The sequence below is a fragment of the Besnoitia besnoiti genome, chromosome VII, assembly GCF_002563875.1.
Source record: "Besnoitia besnoiti strain Bb-Ger1 chromosome VII, whole genome shotgun sequence".
NCBI classification, from domain to species: Eukaryota; Apicomplexa; class Conoidasida; order Eucoccidiorida; family Sarcocystidae; genus Besnoitia; species Besnoitia besnoiti.
In genome coordinates, this window is record NC_042362.1 from 1,292,884 (window position 1) to 1,320,323 (window position 27,440).

At 54.3% G+C, this 27,440-nt stretch overlaps 5 protein-coding genes across 5 annotated transcripts; 2 read left to right on the forward strand and 3 right to left on the reverse strand.

Moving 5' to 3' along the window:
• Positions 1-898: 898 nt before the first annotated feature.
• On the reverse strand, positions 899-2,336 carry BESB_077800 (uncharacterized protein; the record flags this gene model as incomplete). The annotated part of the gene is made up of 9 exons (XM_029366141.1): positions 899-969; positions 1,032-1,110; positions 1,165-1,245; positions 1,302-1,477; positions 1,536-1,613; positions 1,680-1,869; positions 1,925-2,083; positions 2,140-2,187; positions 2,244-2,336. 9 exons carry the CDS (start codon positions 2,334-2,336, stop codon positions 899-901), a joined length of 975 nt encoding a protein of 324 aa, XP_029217572.1.
• Positions 2,337-3,192: 856 nt separating this feature from the next.
• On the reverse strand, positions 3,193-7,506 carry BESB_077810 (helicase; the record flags this gene model as incomplete). Its single annotated transcript, XM_029366142.1, has 10 exons — positions 3,193-3,316; positions 3,418-3,482; positions 3,577-3,813; positions 3,926-4,023; positions 4,116-4,261; positions 4,415-4,545; positions 4,732-4,838; positions 4,969-5,155; positions 5,451-5,846; positions 6,193-7,506. 10 exons carry the CDS (start codon positions 7,504-7,506, stop codon positions 3,193-3,195), a joined length of 2,805 nt encoding a protein of 934 aa, XP_029217573.1.
• An 878-nt stretch (positions 7,507-8,384) lies between these two features.
• On the forward strand, positions 8,385-14,433 carry BESB_077820 (elongation factor Tu GTP binding domain-containing protein; the record flags this gene model as incomplete). Its single annotated transcript, XM_029366143.1, has 9 exons — positions 8,385-8,988; positions 9,457-9,548; positions 9,983-10,073; positions 10,536-10,787; positions 11,308-11,513; positions 11,863-11,955; positions 12,345-12,504; positions 13,040-13,329; positions 13,609-14,433. 9 exons carry the CDS (start codon positions 8,385-8,387, stop codon positions 14,431-14,433), a joined length of 2,613 nt encoding a protein of 870 aa, XP_029217574.1.
• Positions 14,434-15,126: 693 nt separating this feature from the next.
• Positions 15,127-16,338, reverse strand: BESB_077830 (leucine rich repeat-containing protein; the record flags this gene model as incomplete). Its single annotated transcript, XM_029366144.1, has 2 exons — positions 15,127-15,660; positions 16,012-16,338. The coding sequence occupies 2 exons, from the start codon at positions 16,336-16,338 to the stop codon at positions 15,127-15,129; spliced, it is 861 nt and encodes a 286-aa protein (XP_029217575.1).
• Positions 16,339-19,270: 2,932 nt separating this feature from the next.
• Positions 19,271-27,178, forward strand: BESB_077840 (putative coronin; the record flags this gene model as incomplete). The annotated part of the gene is made up of 17 exons (XM_029366145.1): positions 19,271-19,313; positions 19,903-19,994; positions 20,367-20,526; positions 21,172-21,343; positions 21,668-21,745; positions 22,239-22,460; positions 22,924-23,011; positions 23,396-23,502; positions 23,719-23,872; positions 24,008-24,083; positions 24,169-24,305; positions 24,787-24,837; positions 25,313-25,363; positions 25,572-25,625; positions 25,808-25,858; positions 26,591-26,863; positions 27,128-27,178. The coding sequence occupies 17 exons, from the start codon at positions 19,271-19,273 to the stop codon at positions 27,176-27,178; spliced, it is 1,860 nt and encodes a 619-aa protein (XP_029217576.1).
• Between the last annotated feature and the right edge of the window lie 262 nt (positions 27,179-27,440).

The window sequence follows — 27,440 nt, forward strand, 5'->3', positions numbered from 1 at the left end:
CACCGCGATCGTCGCCTCAAGGCCTAGTCGTCCCCTTGCCGAAGGGTGACTTTCGTATGCTCGAATACTAAAATGTCTGTCTTTGTGGGGAAACGGGTTGCAAAACATGCCAAGCCTAGGGCCCTGTGCGCTTGGGCTGCTCGGAGCGGGAGTGGCCTGAGCCGGGTGATTCAGAACGGGCAGGTCTGCGTGTGTCATAAACCAGTTTTTAACTTGACTGTCGTATTTGTCCGTCGCTGGCGCTAGTCCCCCTCTCGGCATTCCCCTTTTTTTTGACAGGTGCACTGTTCTAGCTCGCGCGTCCACCGCCTGACTTCAGGTCACCTGGCTCTTCGGAGAGCTTTTCCTCGCGGGTGCTGAAGAGCCCGCTTTTTCTAGATCGAGCGTGCTTCGGCGTAGCACAGGCGCATTTGTGCCCTGGGTTATTTCTTCGTCTCCTGTTCGGGAACTCGTGCATATACGCGTCCGAAGCCTTTCGGGTTGTTAATGACGCTGTCGTGTTGTGATATCCAACTGTGGTTCAAATATGACACTAGTTGGCTCCGGCGCTAAGACTTATGGTGCGTATGGTTGTTTTTTGGTAAAAGACAGAGAACGATGCTTTTTTCAGTGCGGCATCTGTAGATGAGCAAGTGTGAAGCCAAAGACCGAAATGGAAATTCTGTGATGTGAGCGTGCCACTGTTGTTACTTGGATCGTCGAGCTTGCTGGAGCGGGCCACCAACGGCAGCAGAAACAAGTCACGCTGCAGATCACAAGTGTCTATCGCGGCGGTGATATTTGAAAAGAGTACATTTGCGTGCAACATGTAGTCGGCGCCTGTCGTTCGTAGTAGCAAAAGAAGGGAAACAGCATGATGAGTTCCTCCTCGTAGTGACATGGGTCTCTCTGCTGCTGGTCATGGCATGAGCTTGAAGTAATCGAATGACGCATGACCTTCGGACACCATCACCCCGACATTGCCGACACCTGAAAAACATATGTGGTTACTAAGGCTGGATGCTATGTCACAACGCGTTTGTCAGCCTTACTCGTGTATGGCGCCGAATGCGTTAGGACCAAATGCTGGTCTAGGTAGACCTCGATTGTTCCTTCTTTTCCGTGGTCAACCTGCAGGCGCAGTCCGCTACCATTCCCTGGCTTAACGGTCGAGCGAGCGCTTACTATTTTTAGTTCGTGTCTCATGAGGGGATAAAGGTAGGACACAAAGGTTTCTGAAATCGTGCTGGGTTTGCCATCTTCCACCTTGTTAAGCGATACTTTCTGTGGTTATTGTGGTTGCTGTAATTTCATGTATCCGCTGAGGGAAGACTTCTTGCCTTTGCCGGAGTGTCGATGACCACAGAGTACATGTTTGCGTCACTCTCTGCCCGAAACGTCAAACCAGCGGCCGACTTCTCCTCACACCGGATATTAGCTGAAACAACCAGCGCGTTGCAAGCGTGATCTTTGAGCAACAGCGTCGTTGGTATGGAAACTGTAGGGTGCACGTATGTCGGAGCTAGTTATCCCCCTGTACAGTAAAGCCATCTCACCCGGAGCCGCTGCTTTTGTTGTCAGTCGAACTACTCCGAATTCTGGTGACGTTACCCAGTCTGGCGGCGACCCCCAATCTGAGGAGAGTTGAAGCAGTTCCACTTTGCTCAAGACGGTTCAGAAGCGTCAGGTAGGCGGCAGACCTTGCAGTGATAGAGCGGGATTTGAGTACGCGCGGCACAAAGGCACGGTTCCGGGCGTCGGCCGCTCTCCTGGAGCCATTCCGTATGCCCGATACTGATTGCCTTTTTCGTCAACAGCCAGTCCACTAGCTACGCGTATGCCGTCTGGCAGCTCTTTTGGGCCCTCTTTTTCTGCTCGAAACAATTCATTCTGCAACATATCCTCATGAATGGAGTTTTGCACATCCGGAGCTATCAGGCCCAACCTCATGCTCATGAAGACCGCCAAACTGTTCTTGCACGGCGTTCCTTTCCGACACGTGTATAGGGGAGTCCGGTCCAAAGTGTTCCGCTGGCCTCGCGGGCACATACTGAAAGTCCTTCGTCCAGTAATGCCCACTATCGACTGAGTCGTCATAGTAGTTCTGAGGCAGATTTTCGCAAGTGAAGTGGAATTTCATAACAGCCAAATACTACATACGATGGTTTGCAGGAAACGATGCGCCTTAAGCTTGAAGCGGCCGAATGGCTACAGAAGGGTGACTGTGGGAGGACGTGTTGGGGCTCCGCGCAAGTGAGTCCTACCGCTTCCTCGCCTGCGGCCGAGTGCAAAGCGACAGCTACGGAAACGAGAGCCCCGAGTGCTGCTCTTGCCAGGCGGAAAGGGGGGGTCATCATGCCTTTTGAATTACCCGCGAAAGTCACCCGTCTAAAGGCACGTTTCGTGCGCTACAGGGTTCGTTAGCAGGACCGATTGAGTTTTTCTCGGGAACTGAGCACTCGGGCGTCCTCAGGTGAGCGCGGGGTGTAGCGACACCCCAGTAGAACTCAGTAGAGCTGCTACGCTCCGGCATCCCCACGCTACTCTACTTTGTACCGCTAGGCTGTTTTTGTTGACTTCTCGATTGCATGGAGCAGTGGTAAAGATTCACGATTGCATGGAGCAGTGGTGCGATATTCACGGACGGCAGCTGCTGCAGAAGACCCTAGTTTCAGTTTTGGTGGTCCGGCATCATTCATTTCCAGCCACACTACCCAAAGTCAGTTGTACGGCGCCAAAGGCAACACTGGAGCACCGTAAAGAGCTCATAAGTTTCACTGGGTCCCACCGAGGTGCTGCTTTTCGTATATCACATAGGCTGTGGCGCATGTCGCGCCTGTGATAGACTGTGGTGACCCCACATTTGCATTTTCTCGCAAAAGCGTCACCATCTGATAGCTCACTAGGAGACTTCAGTAAACGCATGGTTTCGTCAGATGCCACTGTGTCGCCACTTTCCACAGGAAGCGATGAACTTCCGTATGGCGTCATCAACGGTGCTGGGACGGTGGTTTGCGGCTGCGTCTTCATTTATACAAAGGCAGAGACGCGTTTTTTTAAAAAACAGACACATCTGAAAACTGAAGCCTGTGCCGCTACTGAAACCTCTGATTCAAATGCTCGATCCCAGCCCTGCTTCCAAAACCAAGGACTTTTCGCGGGTCACAGCCCGGTAAGGTCTTGACACGTGCTCGGCCCATCTCTGACAAACCGTTAATTCTGTCCGACCATGGTGAACCAACGGGGAATGAACTGCTGAAGCCATGGGCCTTCAATGGCCGTCACGCCACGGAGATATGGTTTACTCGTATGCACATACTCGCTGTAAACAACCCACCTGAACGGAAACAGGACACAGTGGCAGCAAAAACTTCAACGTTTGCTTGCTATTAGAAGTCAGTCAGCGCGTACTGGTTCTCAACTGTGATTCTGACTTACGCTGGCAAGGCGCGCTGCCCAGATAAGACAGACGACGGATGCAATTTCGCCGTTTCCCTCTCAACCTGCGGAATGCAAAAAGCATGGAACCAACCACATATGAATGCACGCTACACGACCGGGTTTACGAACGCACGCAGCAAGAACTATCTCACCTACCGTTGTCACGTAGGTTCTTCCGTCTCGTTGCAGTCTGGCAGTATGCAACCAGCATCCCACTGCTAGGCACTGACGGACTTTCGTCCACCTATCCGTGGCATCACTTTTGGCAATGTTCTTCAGCCCGATTTGCGGCGAGAGTAGAAGTTCTTCCAGTTGAGATCGGATTTGTTTTGCACGCATCATTGCGTTGTGATGCAGCCCATACTCGTTACAGAGACCTATTTTGTCTGTCGCCTGCACCAACGACACAGCCCCGTGTGAAGCGAGTGTTGTTGCCGCTGCGGGTTTGAACGGTTCACCACGACGTCACAGAACCGCCTAATCCTCACTGTGACAGGCGACTTACCTCTTCCCACTGCGAGTAAGCGTGCAGAAGTGTTAGGTGATCGCCTCGTATATCGGCAAGACGCTTGCGAGCTTGTGAAACGCGGCTCGTCTTTTCGCCTGCAAAAAGGAAGGACGTATATGATCGAATGCTTTCGGGATCCTCTGATAGCGAAGCCACCAGAAGGCACGCGTGAGGACATTCCACTTACTTGAGAGACTCCGATAACTATTCCAAAGGGAGTCAGTCGAGAGCATGGCAACGATCGAGAGTATCTCGGATGTGCATTCAAAAGCGACCGAGTCAAGGAGAAGTTTCCCCAGCATTGGTTTGAGCGGGAGCGCAGCCAGTTTTCGCCTGCGGAGCAACGATCCATCGAAACACTGGCCTCCACGCATTCGCAAAGAAGACACGCGAAGCCCCAGAAGTGCGATGTCGCAGACGACTTGATAAACGATTTCCAGCGCCTTTACGCTAAACTCTGAATCCCTGCAGACTCTTACGACTCACCCGAGCTCAGTGAGTTCGCCGCGCGAGTCGATGGCCTCAAGACGGTGTAACGTCCGGCCAGCGTTTACGAAGGCCTCCTTTGGAGGAGCGTCGAGGAAGGGGAACTCCAGGGGATTCGCAATCCCCAGTGCCTGAAGACATGAACGGACAGGAGCCATCGTAGCTGCTCGAAGGGATCGCATGTCGTTTTGTCGACCGGCTACACGTCCTGGTGGGATGACACTTTGCTTCGTGTCTGCGTTGACGCCAGCCCGGAAACCAATTCGTACTACTCTGTTTTCCCCTTCAGAGGGTCCCTCCACTCACGAAAACCTTACCTTGAGTTCCAAGAAGACCTGGTCGAGATCGCAGGTGACAATCTCTGGCACTTTCCTAGGTCTGAATTTGTTAAACGTATCCTCGGTGTACATGCGAAAGACAGTACCTGAGAGATGCAAGAGGTAGAACGCGAGGATTAATCCACAAAATACGTATCCGCTACGGCCTCATACTGCTTTACACTACTTCTCCTCGCCAGGCTGGTGACGACGCCACGGTTCTGCCTGCAGACTCACCGGGAGCTTCTCTACCCGCTCGACCGGCGCGCTGTTTCGCGGAGTCCTGCGAGATCTCCTCGATGACCAGCGCCTCCACCCCGGTGCGGTGGTTGACGCATTTTGTCTTTGCGAGTCCGCTGTCGACCACGTACCGGATGCCCTGGACCGTGATAGACGTCTCTGCAATGTTCGTAGCCAGAATCACCTGCAGGCACACGCCGAGAAAGAACCGCACACACCTACGGGTCCAGCCGAGAGGCAGATGTCGAAGATGAATGACGAATACAGACAGATGGATAAATAAATGTATACAGATAGATAGATAGTCGAGTAGCCGCAAGCGGCCCTCAACTGAAGGCAGACTGAGGATAAGTTTTTGGAGAGGCGGCGTGCACAGATGCGAAAGTACCGATAGACATCAAACAACTGCCGAATTCACTCGCAGCGGAACAACGGCATCCGCATGGGATAACACGGGCAGGACATCGTGGTCGACGTACCTTTCGGACACCTGCTGGCGCGGGAGTGAAGACAGCCTTCTGCCGGTCGAAGGGAAGTGCAGCGAACAGCGGGCACACAAGGAGATCGACTGCCGTCTTCTCCGGATCTGCGATCTCGACATCTTCTCCGATGCAGAACTGCACGCCCGCGTTGCCCATAGAAACGCTGGCGGGTTTCCGGTCTTTGTCTTTCACTTTCTCGGATTTCAGCGTCTGCTTGCCGCTTGCCTCAGCAGCGCGAGACTGAGAGGCCATGCACAGCGCCTTCCGCAGAAGCTCCCGCTTCTCTTCCAAAATAGAATGCAGCCCCTCGATGTCCTCCTGACCCGGCAGGAAGACGAGGATATCCCCCGGCGGATAGCGCGTGTGAATCTGCAACGTAGTGATGAGTGCGGCCTGAAGAAGACCAGCAGAAGGCGAGAGCGCAACGAAAAACACAGAAAAATTTCTTTGCAGCTGGCTGACTACTCCGGCATCCTTGCCTGCTGCTGGCTTCTTTGCCTGCTGGCTACTGTCCCCCCTAAAGGCGCACCCCCAGGCTAACAAAAAACGAATGCACGCAAGCCCCCGAACGCGATTTCCAGTATTCATGAGCATAAGTGTGGACACAGAGGTTGTAGCAGTTTGCAGCTGTGCAGCGTGTCCGCGTTTACAGATGAAGCGAAGAACGACTGACGGCAATAAGCCTGCATGCGGGGTGCTTTCGGTGTGTTCATTGCCTGTTTCCCGCCCATCCACCTACATCAATGTAATCCGCTTCGGGTTCAGGCGTGTAGAGCACTTCGACGGGGAACTGTCTTCCGGGGACGAAGACGGGTTTCGCTCCAGGGAAGAAGCGAAGGAACTTTTCTGTGTCGAGCGTGGCAGACATGACGACAATCTTTAGGTCTCTCCGTTTGGCCAGAAGGCGCTTCACCCACCCGAGGAGAATATCCGTCCGCAGTGAGCGCTCGTGAGCTTCGTCAAGCACAATAACCGAGTATCGAGAGAGTGCCTCGTCAAGCATCGCCTCGCGAACGAGCATACCGTCTGTCAAGAACTTGATTCGGGTCGCAGCGGTAGTCTTGTCCTCGAAACGGACGCTGTATCCAACGAATTCTCCCAAGCAATTGCCTTTCTCGTCGCCGAGCTCCTCGCACACGCGCCGTGCGAGCGAGACTGCAGCGACTCGACGAGGCTGAGTGACAGCAATCGCGCCTTTCTCTGTGAAGCCAAAGCGGTAAAGAAACTGAGGAACCTGCGTTGTCTTGCCGCTTCCTGTGTCACCAACAATCAGCGTGACCGGGTGTCCAGACACCGCAGCTCGGATTGCGTCAGCGAATCCGTGGATAGGCAGTGAACCGCTTGCCTTCTTCCGTCCTGTGCCGTCCGCAATCCTTGCACCAGGGGCGCTCACGACGCGCTTCTTCCGCTCGCCTGCATCCTCAGCACAGCCTGACGTCGTCTCTGCACCGCTAGCTCCTCTCTCGCCCGCAGCGTTTCCCCCAATCTTCCTTTTCCCCGTGCAGACGTCCTCTGAAGCCTGCCCTTTGCGAACTGGACTGGAAATGCTCTCTGCCTCGCGGTGCCGTTTCGCGGGCCCAGAGGATGGAGAGCAAGCTGAAGAAGGCGAGAACAGAGAGCCATACGCAGTCAACTCGCATCTTTTCTTTAACGGCCCCGATTTTTCAGCGGATCCTGGGGCGCGACTTTTCCTCTTTTCTCCGTGCGACGGCGAACTCGTTCGGCCCGTGGCCTCTTCGGGTGAGCAGCAAATTTCTCCAAGATCTTCTTCCTCAAGGAGATAAGAAGCGTGGCTAGACAGAAGAGGAGAAAGCTGTTTCCTCGCCACTCTCAGCGCGCCGCTGTCTAGCGCTTGAGTCTCTGCTTCTGGCGCGAGGAGGCTTGACGCGGCCGCGCCATCTTTCTGCGTCTCCCGATGGCTGGCAGTGTGTACCGGGAATGTGGCGCCCGCGCCAGTCTTCTCCTCTGACTTCCTTGTCTCCGTCATCCTCCTGCCTGCGAACTCGCTGGCGTCGCGCTCAGAAATCAAAAACTCACTCACAAGTGTCGCCATCGTGAACGATGGAGACCCTCTAACGGAAACGACAGAAGTGACGACAGCCTGCACGCGAGCGAGGGCAAAACGCCCCGCCTACCGAAAGAGACTTTCGCCCTCTCTTGTGCTAAGAAACTGCCCTGCCATATATATCCCAAAAAAATGCAAGTATGCATATGCGCTCCGACTACTGCAGTACTATATGTGAATGTAGGATGTCCCGAACATCGTACTCTCGCTACCACGGCCATGTACAGTGTCCTGTGGAACGCATGTGGACATAGAGGTATGCAGTGTTCACAGGAAGCAAGTTAGCGGCGGAAACGAGAAAGGCCATAGATCACGAAATTTCAGAAACGTTTCGGACCAGTCGCACTCGTCCCGCAGGAATCGAAAAAACTTCTGCCGGCGACCGCGGAAAAACAACGCCCTCGATACCAGATGAGGGATGGCTTCGGTGGAAAACCTCCTACAAAGACAAACTGTGTATTTGGTGGCTCTGTTTCGTCGATATTCATTGAGGGAAGAGAAGCGGTTCGCAGGCAAAAGAACGAATCGGCATGCATGCAGCCCAGATTTCGATGCTTGCTGGCTTTGCATGCGTGACAGTCTCAATGCGGTAAAGGGCATGCGGAGAATAGCAAGTGAATACACACGAATAAGTGACATAATCGTAGTCATTTGTGCACACATTTTTATGTCCGTGTCTCTGCGGATTTAGGAGGACATGCGGGGACTCGTCTCACTCTGTGATGACCTTGTCTTGCTGCATCTGTACCACTGCAGCTTTCCTGCCAAATCTCTTGCTTGCTGTGACTCTTGTCTCCGTTCTTGCTTCCCTCCCTCTGTGCGTTTGCCGTTTTTGTGTCGTCTCTCTCCAGGTTGTGATTCCGAACATGGAAAAGAGTGTCAAATGCTGCTGCGGAAATCCTGTGTACGCGAACGTCGGCGTCCTCGGCCACATCGACAGTGGCAAGACGTCTCTTGTTCGCGTCTTGACGGCCGTCCGCAGCACGGCGTCCCTCGATAAACACCCTCAGAGCCAGGAGAGAGGAATCACGATTGACCTCGGTTTTTCCGCATTCACTTTGAACCTTGATACAAGCTGCCCATCAAGCAACTGCTCTGCCGGCTCTGCCGGGCAGGCGGTGCGACAAGCCACGCCAGGAGAGAAGGGAAAGGGCAGCTGTTTCCTCAAACGAGACGATGAAGAAGCAAACACAGCTTCTCCAGCAACTGGGGCTTCCTCACACTGTCCTTGCCCTTGCACCGCTGACGCACGCGAACCGTTTCCACGGTGTACGTACACCGAAGAAGAAACCGTCTACGCTAGCGGCGTAGTGTCAGGGAAGAATGACAGGGAAACGCCTGTTCAGATTTGTCTTGTGGACTGCCCCGGGCACGCGTCCTTGATTCGGACGATTATTGGAGGTGCACAGATCATTGACGTCGTCCTCTTAGTGATTGATGCAACAAAAGGCATCCAAACGCAAACCGCAGGTCCGAACCCGAGTCATTTTCTCTATCCACCTCTCTTTTCATGCTGTATATGAGCGTAGCTACACGTGCATGCTTGGGTCTCCGCAGATGAGGCGCAAGGGGATGACTTCTCTCTGAGGCTCACGCCTTCGCATACATGTGCATATGTATATATAAATAACGATACGCATATATTTCGCTAGTTAGTATAACCTGCAGCTCAAGTCCTCGTACCCATTCCACAGTGGAAATGGAGTGTGCTCCACATGGAACTCTCCCACCTTTTGCAGTATGAGAGAGACTCAAGTTGCATGCACTAGAGGGGCTCACATCCGGGTGTCAGTACAGCGCCAAGTGCAGTATGTCTTCGTGGACAAGAAAACGCCGCCACGCGAGCACTCTGTTCAGCCCGTGCAAGTGCGCTGAAGAAAAAGGAAGAAGGGGGAAGTTCAACTGCTCACTTAATTCCTGGCTATGTGCCGCCTGCAGAGTGCCTGGTGGTAGCCGAGCTCCTTGCGCGGCACCTGATCGTCGTCTTGAACAAAATCGACCTGTTTCCCGAAGCTACGCGCGCCAAGAAGGTACTCTCTCGGGCGGACTTCCGCTATGGTGGAGTTAATAAAATGCGAATATGAGACTGAGCCTGTATACATCTACGAACATGTGCACGTACACACCGGTGGACCTGCATTCTCCTGTGCACGCCCGGCGAAAAAGCGACTCCTGTCAGTTTCCACGCAACCCGACCCAGAGTTCGCGGTCTTCTCTGCGACAATCGTGCGGACGCCGCGGGATGAATCACCTTCGAATCCCACCGACTGTGTATGGTTCACTCTGAGAGACGGTCGTCCTCGCTGGAGGCTCCTCTTGATTTGTGAGCATACGAGACTGCGCGACCGGCCTGCGAGCCGGCATTGCGCGGCGACGCTTCACGGGCCCGGCGCATTCGAACCCCATCGCCCTCAGCATCTTCAGCGGTACGGGGGAAGTCTTGCTGTTTCGGCTGTCTCCCTAGGTCGCCGCAGTAACGACAAAGCTCCGGGCGGTCTTCGCACAGACTGTCTTCGGCGCAGATGTGCCTATAGTGGCTGTTGCCGCAAATCCGGGTAAGTCGCTTGTGGTAGAAGCTGCCGAGCGTGTGCGCGTGCGCATGCAAAGCGATGTTTGTTATAGCACAGACTTGTCTATTGAGCCGCGCGACGTCGCAGGCTACCGCGAAATGCTCGTTCGTTATTCGGTCTGTGCATCCAAGCAGAACTCTGCAAACGCACATCCTCGTAGGTCCCGGCCCGAACGCTACAGCTAAAGTTAGCTAATCAGCACACGTCGGCTCTAGCGAGCTTTCGCAGGTTGGGAGCACGCGACCACGATTCGGCGCTTCAGCGGCGTGCTGCTGCGGCACCTCTGAACCTCCGCGCCGCGCACACGAATCGCCTTCCTTCGCCGCGCCCGTGCCCCTACCCAGCAGCTGTCCTGCGACGCATCGTTTGCCCTGGCGCATGTCTTCATCTTTTGTGGAGTGGCTCACTCTCCGCGTCTCCGGCTCTCCGCTGCCCTCGTGTGCTCAGACGCGATCCAGGACCCCTCGAACCTGCAGCCAGCGTGGAACGTCGAGGCGGTCGCGGACGCGCTGGCGGCTGTCTTGACCGCCTCCGATGCCTCGCCTGCGCCGGCGGCTACGCGGCCCTCGCGGCTCGTGGACCGAATGCGCGCGCAGCAACGGTGTTGGGCCTGCCGCTGCTGCCAGACGGCGCCGGCGTCTCTAGCACCCTCCGCCGGGGCCTTCTACCTCGTGTTCGACCACTGCTTCGCCCTCAAAGGTAGGCGCCAATCGGGTGTGTGCATCAGCGTGCCGTGTGCCCCTGTATGCGACAACTCGCTGCACGCCAGGGCGCGCACCGGGAGGTTTCGTGAGGCGCCAAAATGCGGCGGCAGACGCGCCCCCGGGCTCTTGCATGCAGACAAACCGAGTGCGACGCATGCAGGCGCGCGTAATAGTCGCTGACGCAGCGAGCGGTGCGGGTTGCGTGTACTGGCTACAGGGTTCGGAGACCCGATGTTCGGCGCAGTCTCTCCACTTGCGTACGAATATATGCATGAGTATGTATGTATGTATGTATGTATGTATGTATGTATGTATGTATGTTTGTATGTATGCATGTATGCATGTATGTATGTATATATATATATATGTATATGAATGTATGTATATATGTATATATATATATGTATATGTACATGTGTGCATATGCAGTAAGTATCTCTACGTCCCTGCGCATGTGAACGCCGGAAGAAGTAGGAAAGCACTTTGCGAACGTGGTAACAACACTGTGCATGCAGGAAAAGGGACAGTTCTGACGGGGACTGTGCTGTGTGGGCGCGTGAGCGTCGGCGACGCGGTCGTCGTGCTGAGCGCGGCTCCAGGGGCCGGCGCGCCCGTCGCCACAAAGGTGCGCAGCTTGCAGACGTTTCGAAAAAGCGTGGAGTCTGCGAGAAGAGGTCAAAGAGTGGCGCTGTGCGTCACGGCGGTAGACGCCTCTAGTCTGGTACGCTTGGCACGAAGGGAAAAACAGGCAATCGGTGTCGCCTTCATCTTTCGAGAAACGTGCTGGCTTCGCATAGACACCTCGAGCTACGCAGTTCTAAATCGCCCGTCGCAATGCGCCTAGCCCCGAGCGAATCCATTAGTCCACTTATGTGTCCATTTATATCTCTATATCTGCTATTATATTAGCTACGTACCAGTGTGTGTATCTATATCTATCTAGTTGTCTATCTGTCTGCCCATTCATCTGTTTATCGGAACAAATAAATATGTGCACAGCTCAAGGGGGACCGACCGGCCTCATTGAGGGCGGATTTGTTTCGAGCTTTGTGGTGTCGCTTCTCGCTCAGGAACGCGGCGCAGTGTGCGACCCGCAGCACGCCCCTCCTGTCGTGGACGGCTGCATTGCCGTTGTCGACCGCATTCGATTTTATAAGCCAAATGTAAGAGCTCTTGCTTTTGTCTCGTCTCCGCGCTGCAAGCGTGACCATCTGTTCGGCTATGTGGCACGCACACGCATCCAGCTGCTCGCCGCCCTGCGTATCTAGCGAGCTACTCCGTGCTTTACCGCGTCGGTATCGGTGCGCGAGTCGACTGAGGGCGATCGTTTCTCTCTGTGTTGGGCGCGCTTGTGAATTGTAAGAGGTTATATGCAATCATGCATGCATGCGTGTCTCGAGACGTTTTTCAGCCAGAGCGCATGTGCATTCGAGTTCGGTTGCCGGCTCGCTGTTTGCTGATTAGCGATTCCGTCTTCCGGCTTCGAAGCCAGCATGATTCCCGTGATGCTGAACTCCAGGTTTTGTGTGTGCCTGCTCCGATGGCTGCTCAGATCGTCACGGGCGCGAAATTTCACTGCACAGTAGGCCACACCACAACCATGTGCACGGTGCACTTTTTCGGGGCGTTTTCCAGCGACCAGCGAGGAGGTGCGAACGCCGGCGGAGCGCCACTGGCATCGAGTCCCGCAGCGGGAAAATCGGCCGCGAGTGGTGAGTCAGGAATGTCTTTTGTTTCCGTTGCCCCACGTGCCTCAAAGACGCGTTTTCTAGTGTTTGAATCACTTTCTGTCTCAGTTCGGCGGGTCCGCTGCGCCTGAACACGGCGTGCTCATGATCGTCTTGAAGGCGGGACTCGAACGCGAGACTGTGGTATGGCGTGTCGCATGGAGATCGAGGGAGACTGGTGCGGCTTGTGTGTTGTGCGTGGTTAACACAGCAGTGCCTTTCATCCGTGACTCAGCATTCATCTTCGTTCGAAGCATCGAGCGTGCGCCCGACAATGTGTCGGGAAGTATCATAAATAGTCCACGACGGTATGTAAGAAGGCGTATATGCACATGTAGTTTTAGCTAAATGTGCTGAAGGGGGTTGCTTTCGCGGAGGTCGCAAAGGCCCTGGAGCGTCGACAACGTCCGGGGCTTCGTGGGCGCTGGAACTTGCCTCGTGTCACTTTATTTGGCGAGGGAATGCTGTCGCACTTAGATATGTTGCTATTCTACAGTTGTGCATTCTGTCTCTTGCGCAGCGTCCAGCTTGAATGTGGGAAGACTCGTTCGTAGTTGGGAGAAAGGAAGCGACGCGGCAGGGCTGGTCAAAGAGTGGCCTGCGACGCTGGACCTCGGTGCGGTGTATCGACACCTGGAGGAGCTGACCCTCAGGCAGGGGGGAGCGATGCCCCATTCTCAGTCGGCTGGCAAAGGGGAAAGGCTCTCTGGACAGCCTAGGAGCGCAGGATCGGCACTTGCCGATGGAGAGACCGAAAAAGAGAAGCCTGTGCACCAGTTCGCGATTCTTGCTTTCGAAAAGCCGATCATAGTGAGTGCCGCTGTGTACCGGCTGCATACGACTGCGACCAGAGGAGGCTCGCACGTAGCGGGGAAGCAGGAAAATAGGAGGAGTGCAAGTGTAGTCACGAACACCCAGTCCCGGAAAGAAGCAACCGGCGAATGAGAGTGACAGGCATACGCCATTTGCGCTCTTGCCAGAATGGCATGAGACACAGTTCATCAATAGCTGTGACAGTGGGCATCGCATCTATCCGTAATTCTGCCCTGCCGCCTGAGTCGACTGAGCGCCTATTCTGTGTCTTCTCAGGTACCTCCGCGCAGTCTCTTCATCTGCTCGAAGCTCGATATGGATATTAGCTCCCCTATGTGCAGACTAGCCTTTTTCGGGCAGATGCTGATGCCGCTTAACGTTGCCCTGCCTCCTGTCTCGGCTACCTGTGCCGCGTCCGGGCAGCGCTCGAGCCAACCAGCCAAGAAGACACTCGGCGGCAGCTCTGCAGCCTCGCACAGCGCAATGGGGGGAGGCATGCACTCAGTTCTCACCCATCCTACGGTAGTCGGTTTGCCGATTTACAAGTGGAAGCACAAAGTGGGAACTGTGGAGCGGCTCGTTTTCGATCCGCCGTGCCGCTGCAGCGAGAAAGGAGCAGCCGAAAATCAGGTGGGCAAATGCACAGCACAGTCGCTGATTGGCCGCGGCTTGTTCAAGTCGGCGCAGCACGTCTCGCGGTTTCTAGGTTTCCGCGTCACATTGAACACGCACGGAGATGCCGAGATGCAAACAGAAGACACAGATGGCGGAACACAGAAGAAAGGAGGATCTCCGGACACGCAAGCAGCAACGAAGACAGCCAGGCACACTTCAGCGCCGAGCAACGAAGGATACACAAAGAGTGGGGTGCCGGGGCGGACAGATGAGGGGGACGGGCCAGCAGGAGAGCAATTTGAAGGCCGCATCGAGAAGGCTTTTGGAAGCAAAGGGAAATTTGTCGTTGAGCTCGACACGCCCGTCACATGTTCGGCAGTCCCCGCACATGCGAAAGGGCAAACGAGCAAGTCGCCAGGATTTTGGATCCATCTCGACTACCAGAAAAAAATATACGACAAAGCAGCAGGCTTTTCCCAAGCCTAGGGGGACGAGATGTGTGAGACTGAGTCGGAGGATTGTCCGTGCGGGTCAGCGCTCGCTTCCGTACGCTCAGATGCAGATGAGAAATGCTGAAGGGCAGTTGCAGAGTACGGGCACAAAAACAGAAAGTGCTGCGTACAGTGGCATGCCTGTATTGGCTGTGGGTAAATAATATATATCCGCAGTGTATAGTATGTTCCTTCAGCGGTCTATATTGCGCCCGTCCAGGGCGCGATGTCACTGGTATATGCGCCTGTCACGGGAGTGCTCGATGCTTGTCGATACTCCTGAGAGCATAAATCATTTTAGATGCGGTCGCCTCATCTGAGATCATTTACGCAGTTTATGGGCTTGGGCGCGCTTCACTGGTATCCGTAAACTCGCATGACCAAATGCGGTACATACCCGAAAAAAGGCTTCTGAAAAAAACATGGAACTGGTTGTGCGGTCCGTCGTGGATGTATTTCCACCGGACTTTTGCAGTTGCCTAAGACTGATTGACCGGAAATGCAGCCCAGTCCCACTTCACGAGGGACGAGAGTGCAGTCATTTCTCGCAGGCTAACAGCAGTCATTCCGTTACCATCCTCCGTCACCGGGACTCTTCTATCAATATCTTTTTTCTTCTACACAGAATGGCAGCAATCAGTCTTGTTTCGTTTCCGCTTCGCTGGCTTCTACTCGGCTCTCCCCTCGCTCACTGGCCTTCGTGGAAAGACTCTTTTAGCTTCTCGAACATGGCCATAGCTTCTTTGGCGTCTCGTGTTGCCTCTCTTAGGGACCGAAGACCATCTTCACATGATGTGAATTCGGCAGACACGGATACTTCGCATTCATCCAGGGCAGGAAAGTCCAGGATGACAGGTGCACATAGTTGTCGTATACGGTCCCGCAGGGTGGCTGTTTTGTTGCTCATATTTTCAACTGTTTGCATCACTTTTTGCACCAGGGCGTTTGGATCGGAGAGCCGCACTGGAAGACCGTCCAAAGTGTGCAGGCGGGTTTTCAGAACCGTCAGAAGCAGACCACCGTTCCTCGGAGACGTCTGCGCTGCCAGGATTCTTGAGGTTTCTGCCTTTGAAGTGGTGGAATGAGCACGTTTCTCCGGTAAGAGGTTGTAGATTCGGTAGCGATAATCCTCAACGCGACACACGGGGCAAGCCTCGCTTCGATCGACATTTTGGAATGACAGAGCCCTCAGCCTCTGAAGGCCAGAAAGGTCTCGGAGATCCTGGTGCAAGGAAGTAGAAAGAAACGCTCTGTGCTATGAAACGATAAATGCACAACGGGAATTTACGCTCATTGTTTCCGCGAATATACAGGTGATACATAGGCTACTACTGCAAAGCAGGAATCCGGTCGATGACACAGCAAACTCAATCCTCCTGTGAGCCTGCATTCCTCAAGGCGTTTACTGCCGGCCGACAGCGTTCCTGCCTTTTTTCCCCGCCGACGTATGCGACTGTTTAACCATGTTACTGCGTGAGGGGTAAAACTCTCGTAATTGTGACGGACCGAGGCGTGTTTTTCCTCAGACATATATGCGCGTCAGTGCGGTGTGGATCAGCCGAAAATCACGCACCTGGAATCTGGAAATGGGATTCGCGACGGCCCTCAAATTTTCTAGCTGCGTAAGCTTATTGATTTGGTCCAATCGTACGATACTATTGTGAGAAATATCCAGGTGTTTAACGCTGGTAAGGGAGAGAAGGGCGTTGATATTCATTAGTGCGCAGTTAGAGAGGTTCAGGAAAAGCAGGCTGCGGCAGAGTTGAAGTTCCTGTTCCCATGCGGTCACACAGGTATTCTGCCCCTTGAAAACATACACAGTATATGGATCGAAATGACCTGTAACGGCCCGTAGGACTCTCCATCCAGACTCAACATTGTGATGGTGTAGGGCGTTCATCGCGACTGCACGGTAAAGTGGCGTCTTGCATTTCAATTGCTAACATATGCTGGAGTATAGCGGTACATTCGTGCGCGTATTCTCAAGATCTGCCCTGATGGCACGTAGAGTGCACATGCGAACCTCCTTAGAAAATACATATGCAAGAATATTCACACCTTGGTCCCGACGACGAGCAGCATGTGCACCAGCGAGTGCAGAATAAGTGATTACCCTGCATACACCGTGTTCAAGCATACCGGAAAGAGTCGATTGTGGAATAGAAACGTGGCAACCCCACCCGATGGACACACGGGGCCGCTGAGCAACCCACACGCCTATCGAACAGCGTCAACTACGCGTAGCACAACCCGAACACACTCTTCATTCGAATTTCAGGGAGCCATGTCTAGCGCCTACGGGATACACCTGTCGGTTGTACCACGGCCGCGCAGCGTGCAAATTCAGTCCTCAAAAAAGCAAGACACCCATGCGCCACGTCTGATATTCTTCCGCATGCAACCGAAAGCTTTCAGCCCCTTCTTGCAGTGCCTTGTAAAGGGTAGTCATGCAGCCCCTGTTGCAGCGGGGTTCGATCCAACCGCGGGGCCCTGCAAAAGTTCCACTGGACTATGCTTATCGAGCCTTCCGCCACTCCCTTGAAGTCGGCTGGAACGCATTCGTTTGCTGGCTTAGCACCACTGGAAACTGCCAATTCTAAGGAGACAGGCTTGACGCATGTGACACACGCAGACATGAACACACTCCACCGAGCCGCCGTACACCTGCTGTGGAGACAAGCTATGAACACATCCACCATCAGGCAACCTCACTGCGGAGCTTATTCGCCACAGGTCAAAGGCATTGTGGCCTGTGGCCACGCACTCTTCGTTAAGCGGGGCTCCTCTACTCATCATTGGCGTTGACGAAATCCTTGTGTCGGTCAAAAAGAGCGCCTCTGACAAAATATGGAAGGTTCCGCTCTAACAGAGATGTCCTCCGCATTCTCCGAGCAACGCCGACGCCCTGTTTCGTAAGCGTCGAACGCACAGTTTCAGTGAGTCGTGAAAAGTTGCACACTCTGCTAGGCAGCACGAGCGCATCCATCCCATCGAGCTCACCAGGCTCAAGTGATATAAGGGTAATTGGGAGCAGCTGACCTGATATATCGATGTGCGTTCATTTGCCAAAGTACTGCTACACGCCACGATCACTCTGCGGAGGTGTGCCAGTTGTCTCACACGACTGCCATTACCCAGCTATGCGCCAGTCACGGGTGGCCTCAGTTGATCGAATCTATGTCAAGCACACTGCTATTCGCGGCGGTTGCAAGCTCATTGCAGGGACGCTGCTAGGACTGCGGGGTCCAAGGCGTCTTCAGTGCAGCAGTGCGCGGGACGGGGACGAGCCCTGATACCAGCGGCGTCAGGCTAATGCTCCTAACCTGCGCATACGATCAGGATTCGCGCTGCCTCAAATTCTCGTTTCACTATAAGCTTCGCGGTATACCTGGCATGTTCAATTGGGGCGCGGAAGCACACATGCCTCGCCACCCAGGCACGCCCCGCGACCCCGATTGCCACTCAAACAGTGGTGAAGTAGCGATTTCTTTGAGAGGTGGTTATGATGGTTCAGCAGGCTTAAGTGTTCTTAACTGCTGTGTTGTGCGACTCGTATACTCTCAATGACGCGCGCTCACTCATCAAACGTGGTCACGTGTTAAGGCGCTATGGCCCGCGATGCGCTAGCAAGGCGGTGCAAGGCCGGACCGTCGCTTGGCACCAAGTGAACGAAGCTACCATGAACACAGACTGCCCGATGTGTGCGGAGAGCTCTTCAATAAGTAGCATTCGACTGCGGATGCAGACACCGGCATTCGACGATTGAACACAAGGGTAATCGCTGGATGACTTTGCTAGCCAACCCAGCGCTCCTCGCCAAGTCGCTTGTGACTCGATCTTCTCTCTTGCTACTAACGATATGAATCAAACGCTTATACCCCGAACAAGCTGAAGTCCTAGAGTCTTTCTTTCCTCAGCTCCTGCGAAAAGGCAGAAACTCAATCGTGGCCGCGACAGTGGGGAAAGTGTCGCTCTTGTGTGTGGCTGCGGCCACTACCGGTCCCGAAGACGGCGAGTATCAGGCCTGGGAGAAGAAGCCACCATAGAAAACAGTTTGGCTAACCGTTGCAGATTTTTACTGCAAAATGGCAGTCTTGTGTGAGACTAAATTTTCCAGCTAGAAAAGCACTGATCTGCTAACGTCCGGCGTATTTCTGGATCTCACCTATCCAACTTAAGGGCACTCTCAGTCCGTGCTCAAAGCTGGCAGCCCTAGATTTCTACAGAGCGCAGCATGCGTCGGTCGAGTCGCTGGAATGAAAGAGACCGTTGCGTCGTGGGAGACTCGGCCTATATACCTCGAGGCTTCTGCGTCCACCGAAGGTAATCCAGAAGTAAGGTGGCAGTTTCCCCCCTGTTTCTCGGGTTCTTGTAAATTTTTCGCATGATTCCCGTTGACTTCGCCGGTAGCGTCTCCAGCTGCCGCGCGATTAGCGCGCCTTCCGTTTGGCTCATTGCCCGCAACTCGTACGAATTTTTTTCGCATTTTCTCGCGGCGTTTGTCGCCTTTTCGACTTCGCAAGGCCGAAAATGAAGATGCAAGCACTTTGATACACTGCTGCGAAGCAAGCTCTTTTTTCCGCTGTCGTAGGTTCTCTGTGTCGTAGAGCGCCAGCGTTGCCGGCTGGGCTTGAGATCAAGCCCCGTGGAAGGCGCCCGTAAAGTCAAGCCGCTTTGTCTTGTTTCCTGTCCCCTGGGGGCCCCTAGGTGCTCTGCTTTTTCTTCTGTGTAGTCCACTTATTTCTCGACCAGGTGTTTACTAGCGCTACTGAAGAGGGGAAACCCTAATCTGAAGGAATTTCCTCTGGCGTTCCCTCCGCGTCCTCATCGCCATGGCAGACGGCGTAGACGTCCCTCAAATCAAGAACCTCTACTGTGGGTCACCTCGCGCCCTTCTGGGGCACTACAACTTAAGTTCAAGGGGTTTTGTGATTCTTGCTCTGCGGTTGACGTAGGCCACCGTTATTTTAGAGTGATTTTAAATAATGCTACACGTGGCCCCGCGGCCTGCAGTCGTGTAAACCTAACCCGTCGCGAATGACCGCGCCTTCAAGCACACTTCGAACCGCAAATTCCTAATGAACTACGTGACACTTGAGGCTAGAATCGTGCCCACCATAGTCCTTTTGATAGGATGCCCGCACAACAGGATCTTGCGCGGGGGCGGTGAGCGGCTTCTCTTCGAGCTGTATTTCTACCTGTGGCGCAGTGACCGGTGGTCTACATATAGCAGCAGGGTACTCCTGAATGTATCGCCCCTCTGCGATTCCCGTTGCAAGAGGAATCAGAGGGAATGACCGCAGCTTTCCGGCTCGTGCCAGCGCGCTGTCATTGTACCCAACGGACTTGTCTTTCGCCCATGTGCGTAAGAGCGGCGTTCAGTTGTCACCCGTCGTGAAGTTACTATACTGGCGAGGCTTTCCGCTCACCTGTGTCGCTGACGACTAGGTTCCTTTTTTTTCAGCGGAGGCGTGGAAGCAGCAGTATTCGGATCTGCGGCTGTCCACGAAACAGACCGAGTCCTGCGGTCTCGCGGCGAACATTGAGTACATCGCGGTGAGTTGTCACCCGACACGGACTGGAGAGCATCCTCGCGGGTGCTTGGAGAAGTCAAGCTTCTTACGAGTGACTCGGGCGGTTTGTGCACTGTTGGGAACGGCGTCTACGTGTGCATGTAGCATGTATATTTATGTGTGTATATGTATATATGTATATATAGATACGGGTATTGCTACAACGAAGCGTTCCCCCGCGCAGCGACTGTATTGACATACCGTTCTTGGCGTCTGTGCCTCTCGAATCCGCTGTCCGATTTGCGCAGCCCCGTTGTTTTGCTCCAACTCTCCATGCTCGCTTGACTGTGCGCTCCTCTGTGTCCTTCCGCGTGGCTCATTGCGTGTCTTCGGTCTCTGGCGTGCGTGGCGCTAGGCACCGTGGGACGTCGGTGGAGGTGGCGTTCTGGGCATCCTGCGTTTGGCGGACATTGGTCGCAACCCCGCAGTTGCAAAGATCAAGGGCCACACCGCTTCCATTCAAGACACGAACTTCAGTCCCTTCCACCGCGACATTCTCGCCACCGCGTGCGAAGGTAGGCTCCCGGCGGGCGACTGCAGGCGAACTGACCTGCTGCAACTCACGTATCGAGATCACTCGTTGCATGCCGAAGGGCGCTTCGCGGACTGGCCTTCACGTGCGTGTGCTTATGGCGCCTTTGGAAGCGCGCCGGCCTAACTTAAATAACCTTGCATTCGCGCCGTCGTCACGAGCTGAGAAGCTGAGTATCGACGCAAACATTTCTTTCTGGCGGATACCAGGAGCATTTTTCGTGTGCTCCACAGAGCATATATATGTCGATCTATCACGCTGAGAGCGCTCCCTACCCCAGGGGACCGCTCTTTACCCGCACGCTATAAAACAACGTGAAATGTCGGTTCCAGATTTCGATGTCTGTTCGTTCAAGCGTGCGTCTACATTCTTCGTGTTGTCTTTTTTGTAGTTGCGTCCTTTCAGCCCAGCCACGCTTTTTGGAACGAAGAGACGCTGCCATTGCTGTGCGATCCGCCCCTGCGCGAGCCATTTAGGATCGTGTCTTGGATCGCCGCGCGACTCCCGGAAGTGGCCCCGCTGTCTACTACGCGGGCGGCCTTGGCCGTTTTTTGCTACAGGACTCAACGCCGTATGAGAGCTCACTCTTCGAGTATATCTTTTTGTCGCCCCCTCCCTTCGTTTTCAGACACGATCGTCCGTATTTGGCAGCTGCCTGCGGAGTTCTCCGGCGGCCTGGAAGTGAAGGATCCCGTCGCGTCCTTCACCGGAGCCCTCAAGAAGGTTTTGTCCGCCGAGTGGAATCCCGCTACGTCTGGCGTTCTTGCCTGTGGCTGCTTCGACGGCTCCGTTGCCTTCTGGTGGGTTCTGCACGGCCTTTTCTTTAACTCTGTGAGGTGTAGGCTTTTCGTGTGGCGTGCATTCATATATATATATATATATTTATATATATTCATATTTGGATACACACATGTATACATGTGGACGTAGATGTGGGCACGAGGGGACGCGTGAGAAGGGGTCTACCCATATATCTAGGGACATATGTAGGCGTTTGAGCTGAGCTTCTCAGGGACATAGACTTGCCGTGTTGTGTAACGGAGACTATGGACTGCTGCAGACTGCCAACACCCTTTCTGTTTCTGCGCCAAGTTACTCTTGTGCTGTCTTTTTTGAATCGGCAGGAATGTTGAGAAGGCAGAAAACTTTGCCACTGTGAAGCTTCAGGACTCTCTCTTGAGTTCCAAATGGAGCTGGAAAGGGTACGTTTTTCTCCCCTTAGTTCCATTCCGCGCCCAGTAGTCTTCGTGCCATCCAACCGCCCCTTCACGGCGTTAAGAAAACTGATTTCTTCTACTTCCTCCGTACCGCACTCTATATGTACACAAGTAACCCCTACGTATATGTATATACAAGTGTGTAGACTCATGTGCCTACCCAGGTAGCGTGTTGATGTGAGGGAGACCTACCCAGGTAGCGTGTTGATGTGAGGGAGACCTACCCAGGTAGCGTGTTGATGTGAGGGAGACCTACCCAGGTAGCGTGTTGATGTGAGGGAGACACACAACCCGTGTGTCTTTCTCACGGTCGTGTTGAGTGTATCGCAATGCCCGTGCTCCCCCAGAAGGTGCCATTTTGTTCCTCTCTGGCTGAAAACATCGTCTTCCATCTCGCTGGGGTGCGCCGCTCCATAGTAACCTGCCGCGGGCGCTCGCCTCTCATAGGCGCCGACGAGTTGCTCTGCGTGCTTTTCAGAGACTTGGTCGCATGCACGACGAAGGACAAGATGCTGAGTATCGCAGACCCGCGGCACGGCAAAGTCGTCGCGTCCGTGACCTGCCACGAAGGCTCGAAAGCCTGCAAATGCACCTGGCTGGACGGCTTGTCTGGGTGCGAGGGCCACGTCATGACGACTGGCTTCGGGAAGATGCAGGAACGCGAGATGGCGATTTGGGACACCAGAAAGATGGACAAGCCGTAGGTCACCCACGCGCCGCAAGATCAACCGCTTTCGCAGACCTCACGCGTCTCGGAATGCTCACATCTACGCGCAGCTGTTAGGCGTCGACTGTAGATGCACGACTAGGCTCCTATGCACACGTGCTCGTAGAGGCAACTTTGCGTCTGCCAGGACTCGCGTAAGGGCGCTCAGCATGGAGACGCGTGTGCCCGCCAGCAGAAGACTGCACGACCTACGCAGGATTTATGTCTTTTCTCACATGAGCCGCGTCGCATTTGTGCTTGAAGGGTCACTTCGCTGCTCCGGGCCTTCGTACTCGATGCAGGGGCTCGGTAGTGCGCGCACGCGAACAACGGGAGAGGCGGCGACTTCTGTCCAACTCACTCTCGCGTTGTTCAGCCATGTTACTATTGGAGCTATCCTTGTATTCTCCACTCAAAGTATCTACTGTGCGTTGTGGCGCGTCTCGGCGTGGTTCAGCGTCCATCACCAGGAGATCGATCGAGGCACTTCGCCTCTGTATCCGACTTACGACGAAACAACCGGCATGATCTACGTTTGCGGCAAGGTGGGTGCGCGCGCGTGGATCGGTGTACGCATGCAAGCAAAAGTGAATACGTCGTGTCTGTTCGCTGCTGCCACGAAGGCCGAATGTGCGAGCCACGATAGCTCGTCTGCATTTGAGGAGGCGCGAGGGAGGAGTTTGTCCTCCCTCAGTCGAGGAGTGCCGCACAGAATTTTCTCAAGGTGTCGCCGGGGTGTCAGATGCAGTGTGTATACGTGCATGTGTCTGTGTTTGGGCTGGTCTGGCGCTGCAACACTTTTCGTCGCGTATGGGTAACGTGTCGCAGTGCGGGAGGCCTGTTTCTCTGCGCAGTCTGCTAAACACGTCCGCAGGCGGACAGACACTCACGTGAGAATGAATCGTGGCCTTTTGCTCGCCTGTGTTTAGGGTGACTCGACGTGCCGGTACTACCAATACTACGGCGGCATGGTGCGTTTCGTGGACGCATACAGATCCAGTGCGCCTATAAAGAACTTTTGCTTCATTCCCAAGTTGTAAGCGACAGACGCCTCTGCATGCGCCAACCGTAGATGCTCTCTAGCTGCCGTCTCTTGCTCACACAGTTGCTTTTGATCCACCGAATCACAATCGCCAACCGGCGCACTTCGCGCCCGGCCTCTTGTTTTCTGGCGCGTCATGCACCGCATTGTCGGAGATCTAGATCTTTTCATCGCGGCCCTCGAGCGAGTTTCTGTTCTTTTTTTCAACAGGGCGGTGGATCAGATGCGCGCGGAAATCGGCCGCATGTTGAAGCAAGAAAACAACAACGTGCTGCAGCCCATCTCCTTCATCGTCCCGCGAAAGAACCAGGACGTCTTCCAAGCAGATCTCTATCCTCCCGCGCCGGATATCGAACCCGCCATGGTGAGATGCGAGGCATGCCTTGCGTTCACTCGTTTCGCTTGTTGCGACAACTCGTGCAGTAGGTCGCCAGAGGCTAGGGAGACCTGAGTAGCGATGATGCGAGCCAGCGTTGATTTTCCCGCGTTTTGTTTTCAGACGAACGAAGAGTGGTTTGCCGGTCAAGACAAGGCGATTCGAAGACGCTCCGTGAAGCCAGGTGAGGACTGGACTCGTTTTGCAGTGCCTCCTCCAGCGTCTACATCGGGAGACTTGGAGTCCTTTCTTGGCGCTCGTCTCGTGTCTTCGCTCTTCTTCAGGCGATGCCGTTGCCGCTGGCCAGACGCGGCGCATGACCATCGAGCATGCGGCGAGCTCAGGGCCTGCCGGCGTAGGCGCCGCAGCCGGAGCCGCAGGCGGAGCCGCAGCCGCAGCCGACGACAAGGAAGTCCAACGCGTACGCAGCGACCTTGAACACAGAGTAGAGGGTTCTACGTATTCGTCAGATACGCGCACACCCATCTAGACAAACAGAGGCGAATGAACTCCCGCTACGCGCTTTTTCAAATTTTATAACTACTCCTGTAGATGTATATATTCGTCTGAGCGAATGATGGCTGTCTGCTGTATGCGACCAGCACTTCTCCGTGCCAGTAGGTCTTGCTTGAGTCTGCATACGCTGTAGCGATATCGACAGATGCCTCTCGCGTGCAGCGATTCGCACTAAGACCCACAGCTATGTTTCCATATATATATGTATATATGTATTTTACAAGAAGGCAAGTTTAGAGTGTAGGAGCCGTCGCGCTTCCGTTGGCGAGCTCAGCGGTAAGGGCTCTGCTTACCCCGTGGTGGATTTGGTGCGGGCTGTGCGTCGTCCCCTCTGTCTGGACCTTCAATCGGAGTCTTCCTGGAATTGTTCGCGCACTCTTTTGCAGCTCCAGTCCGAAATCGTCTCGCTCAAGTCGCAGGTTGCGGAGGTTGAGAAGGTATCATCAAGTTCAGTTTCAGGAGCACGGGGCTCCGCGGCAGCCAGCGAAAGCCACGCCACACAGCTTCGCACTGCAGAACTACACATCAGCGTTTCCCTGTATAGCTCATATATATATATATATGTCTTCATGCGTATGCATGCGAGCTCGCTCTTGAGTTTCTTGCTGTGGCCCTGGGAGGGCGGGGGGGTACGGGTTCGCAGCCCCCCGAGCACGTTTCTGCGCGCAGGCGCGCGCGGCTTCACCGGGTTCCGCGTCTTATATATCTCTCTGTATCTGTGTGGATATGCATGCCTTTTTTCTTTCATATGAGCAGGTGTACGAGTGCGTTTCTCTGTGTGTAAATTCCGTCGCGCGTTTGCGAGCAGTTGCATCTGTGGCGTGTCCTCGTTAATCGAAGCGCGGGAAGCGCCTCGTTTCATTATGTATTTTCACATCTGCGTGAGCATGCGGCGATGTTCTCTGTGTCCAGCTCCGACGAGAGAACGCGGACTTGAAGGCGAAGATCAGTGAACTCGAATCGGTGAGCCCTATGTGAGCTTGCGTCGCGCTAAAAAGTTTCGACGACGTGCGCAATGTGAACACGCAAACTCGCAAATATATGATACGTTTTTCATTCGGCTGGGCAGTTTTTTTGCTCTCTTCTCTGTTTGCTCGGTCGCGGGCGTGGAGGTATCTCGGACATTTATGCCTGCAAGCGACACCGGTTTCGTTTCTGTTTTTCTGTTCAGCGCCCCGCTGCGGCGGTGGAGTCCACTCCGAAGGAAGACCCCGCATTGAAGGAGGTAATTCGCCAGCGATGCATGCTTCTCGCGAGTTTGCAGAGGAGCTCGAGCGCTCGGCAAGTCTGCGTGCACGGGGCGGCGGCGCTTCTCGCCAGCGCAACTCACGAAGCGTATCAATGAAACGCCAGCAGCCTGCATGCATGAAACCTTGACAGCTTTCTCCCTCTTCGTTTGCTGTGCAGCTGCAGCGGGAGAACTCCGACCTGAAGGCCAAGATCAGGGAGCTGGAGTCGGTGAGTTGCACTTTCACTCAGCGCGCACTCAACTCTAGTTGTGGCGTGGCGTCTACGTACACGGACGGGCTAGGGTTTGAGTTCTTCGGTGCGTGTGCATGCGTGTGCGCGACGGCGGCGTGGCGGCAGTGGAAGACACTTGCAATGCCTTTTCCTGTTGAAATCGCTTTCCCTTTACGCCGTCTGCGTTACTCCACAGCGCGCCCCGGTGACCGTCGAGGGTCCAGCCAAGGAAGATCCGGCACTGAAGCAGGTACACCACACTTTGTGAATGAACTCGTCTAGCCCGTTTTCTTGCTGAAAGCTTCTGTGAATTGGTCGTAATTCTTCTACTTCTAGTACGTACACATCCATATATTTATGCCCATATTTATATGTGTATATATGTAAATGTGTGCATGCTTTGTGTCAGGTGTCACACACTCGACTGCTCTCATGCGGAGGGCGGTTTTTTTGTGAGTTTTTCTTGACGTTAGCTGGATTTTTTGTTTCTCTGTCTCCACGTCTATGGTCTGAAGTCTAATCTGATGCGCGTCCTTTAAACTGTGCGTATTACTCTGTCTACCTGCCTCCTCGCTCATCCGCCCGTGTCGCTTTGGATGCCAGAAAATGCAACCGTGCCTCGGTGTTGTTCAAATCCCTCGTGGCTCCTTTGAGACTAATTGCTTTACAAGCAAGCATGTCTTGGTGTGATTCTGATTCCGCCAAAAATTGTCTGCGTGGCTTCTTCAGAGAGTCGCGGATCTGGAGGAGGAGCTTAGTTCTGCAAAGGCCACGAACGCGCAGCAGGAGGGTCGCCTGCGCACTGTCGAGAGCCGCTTCATCGCCGCTTCTAAGGGTCAACAGAAAGAAAAGGAGAGGAACGAAGAGCTTCAGCGACGCGTGGACGAACTGGAGGCGAAAAACCGCGAGCTGAAAACGCAAATGGAGCAGGCGCAAGGCACGCTCCACCGAGCTGCGACGCTTTCGGGCCTCGATAGCGACATGAAGCTCGAACTCAATGAGGTGAGTTTTCGGCAGAGAGAGCGAAGGGGCGAGAGAAACCAACAGAGGATTCGGCGGACACACGCGCTAGCGACAGGGTGGTCGCAGGACTAGCCTAAGGCTCTCGGTCGTCGTGGTGTCACGGGGGCGTCCTCACGCAGGTACACGCACAGAGGGGACTGCTTCCTCGAGCTCGCGAATCTGCGCAGAGGACGAGGTGGATTTGCGAGGGCAGACACTGTAAACTTACGTTTCTGTCTGTCTGGGATCGTTGGTTCTCTGCAGATGCGTGACTTCTTCCGAGACATTCTTCAACAGACCCAAGACGAATTATAAACGGTCCGTTCGCCTCGCCGGAGCACAGGGGATCTCCACTTCTGCCATGCTTGTTTTCCGCATATGTCGCACGTTCCGCGTTTTTTAATATCATATATATATATATATATGTATATACATGAATATATATGTATATATATGTGTCGACCCACGTATTTATAGACGCGAGCCTCCTCGCGCGAGGACTCACCTCCTGGCGTGTTCGTTTTCTCTCACGCAACCAGCTCGCCCTATGTTTAACAGCTCGTGAAGATTCATGTGT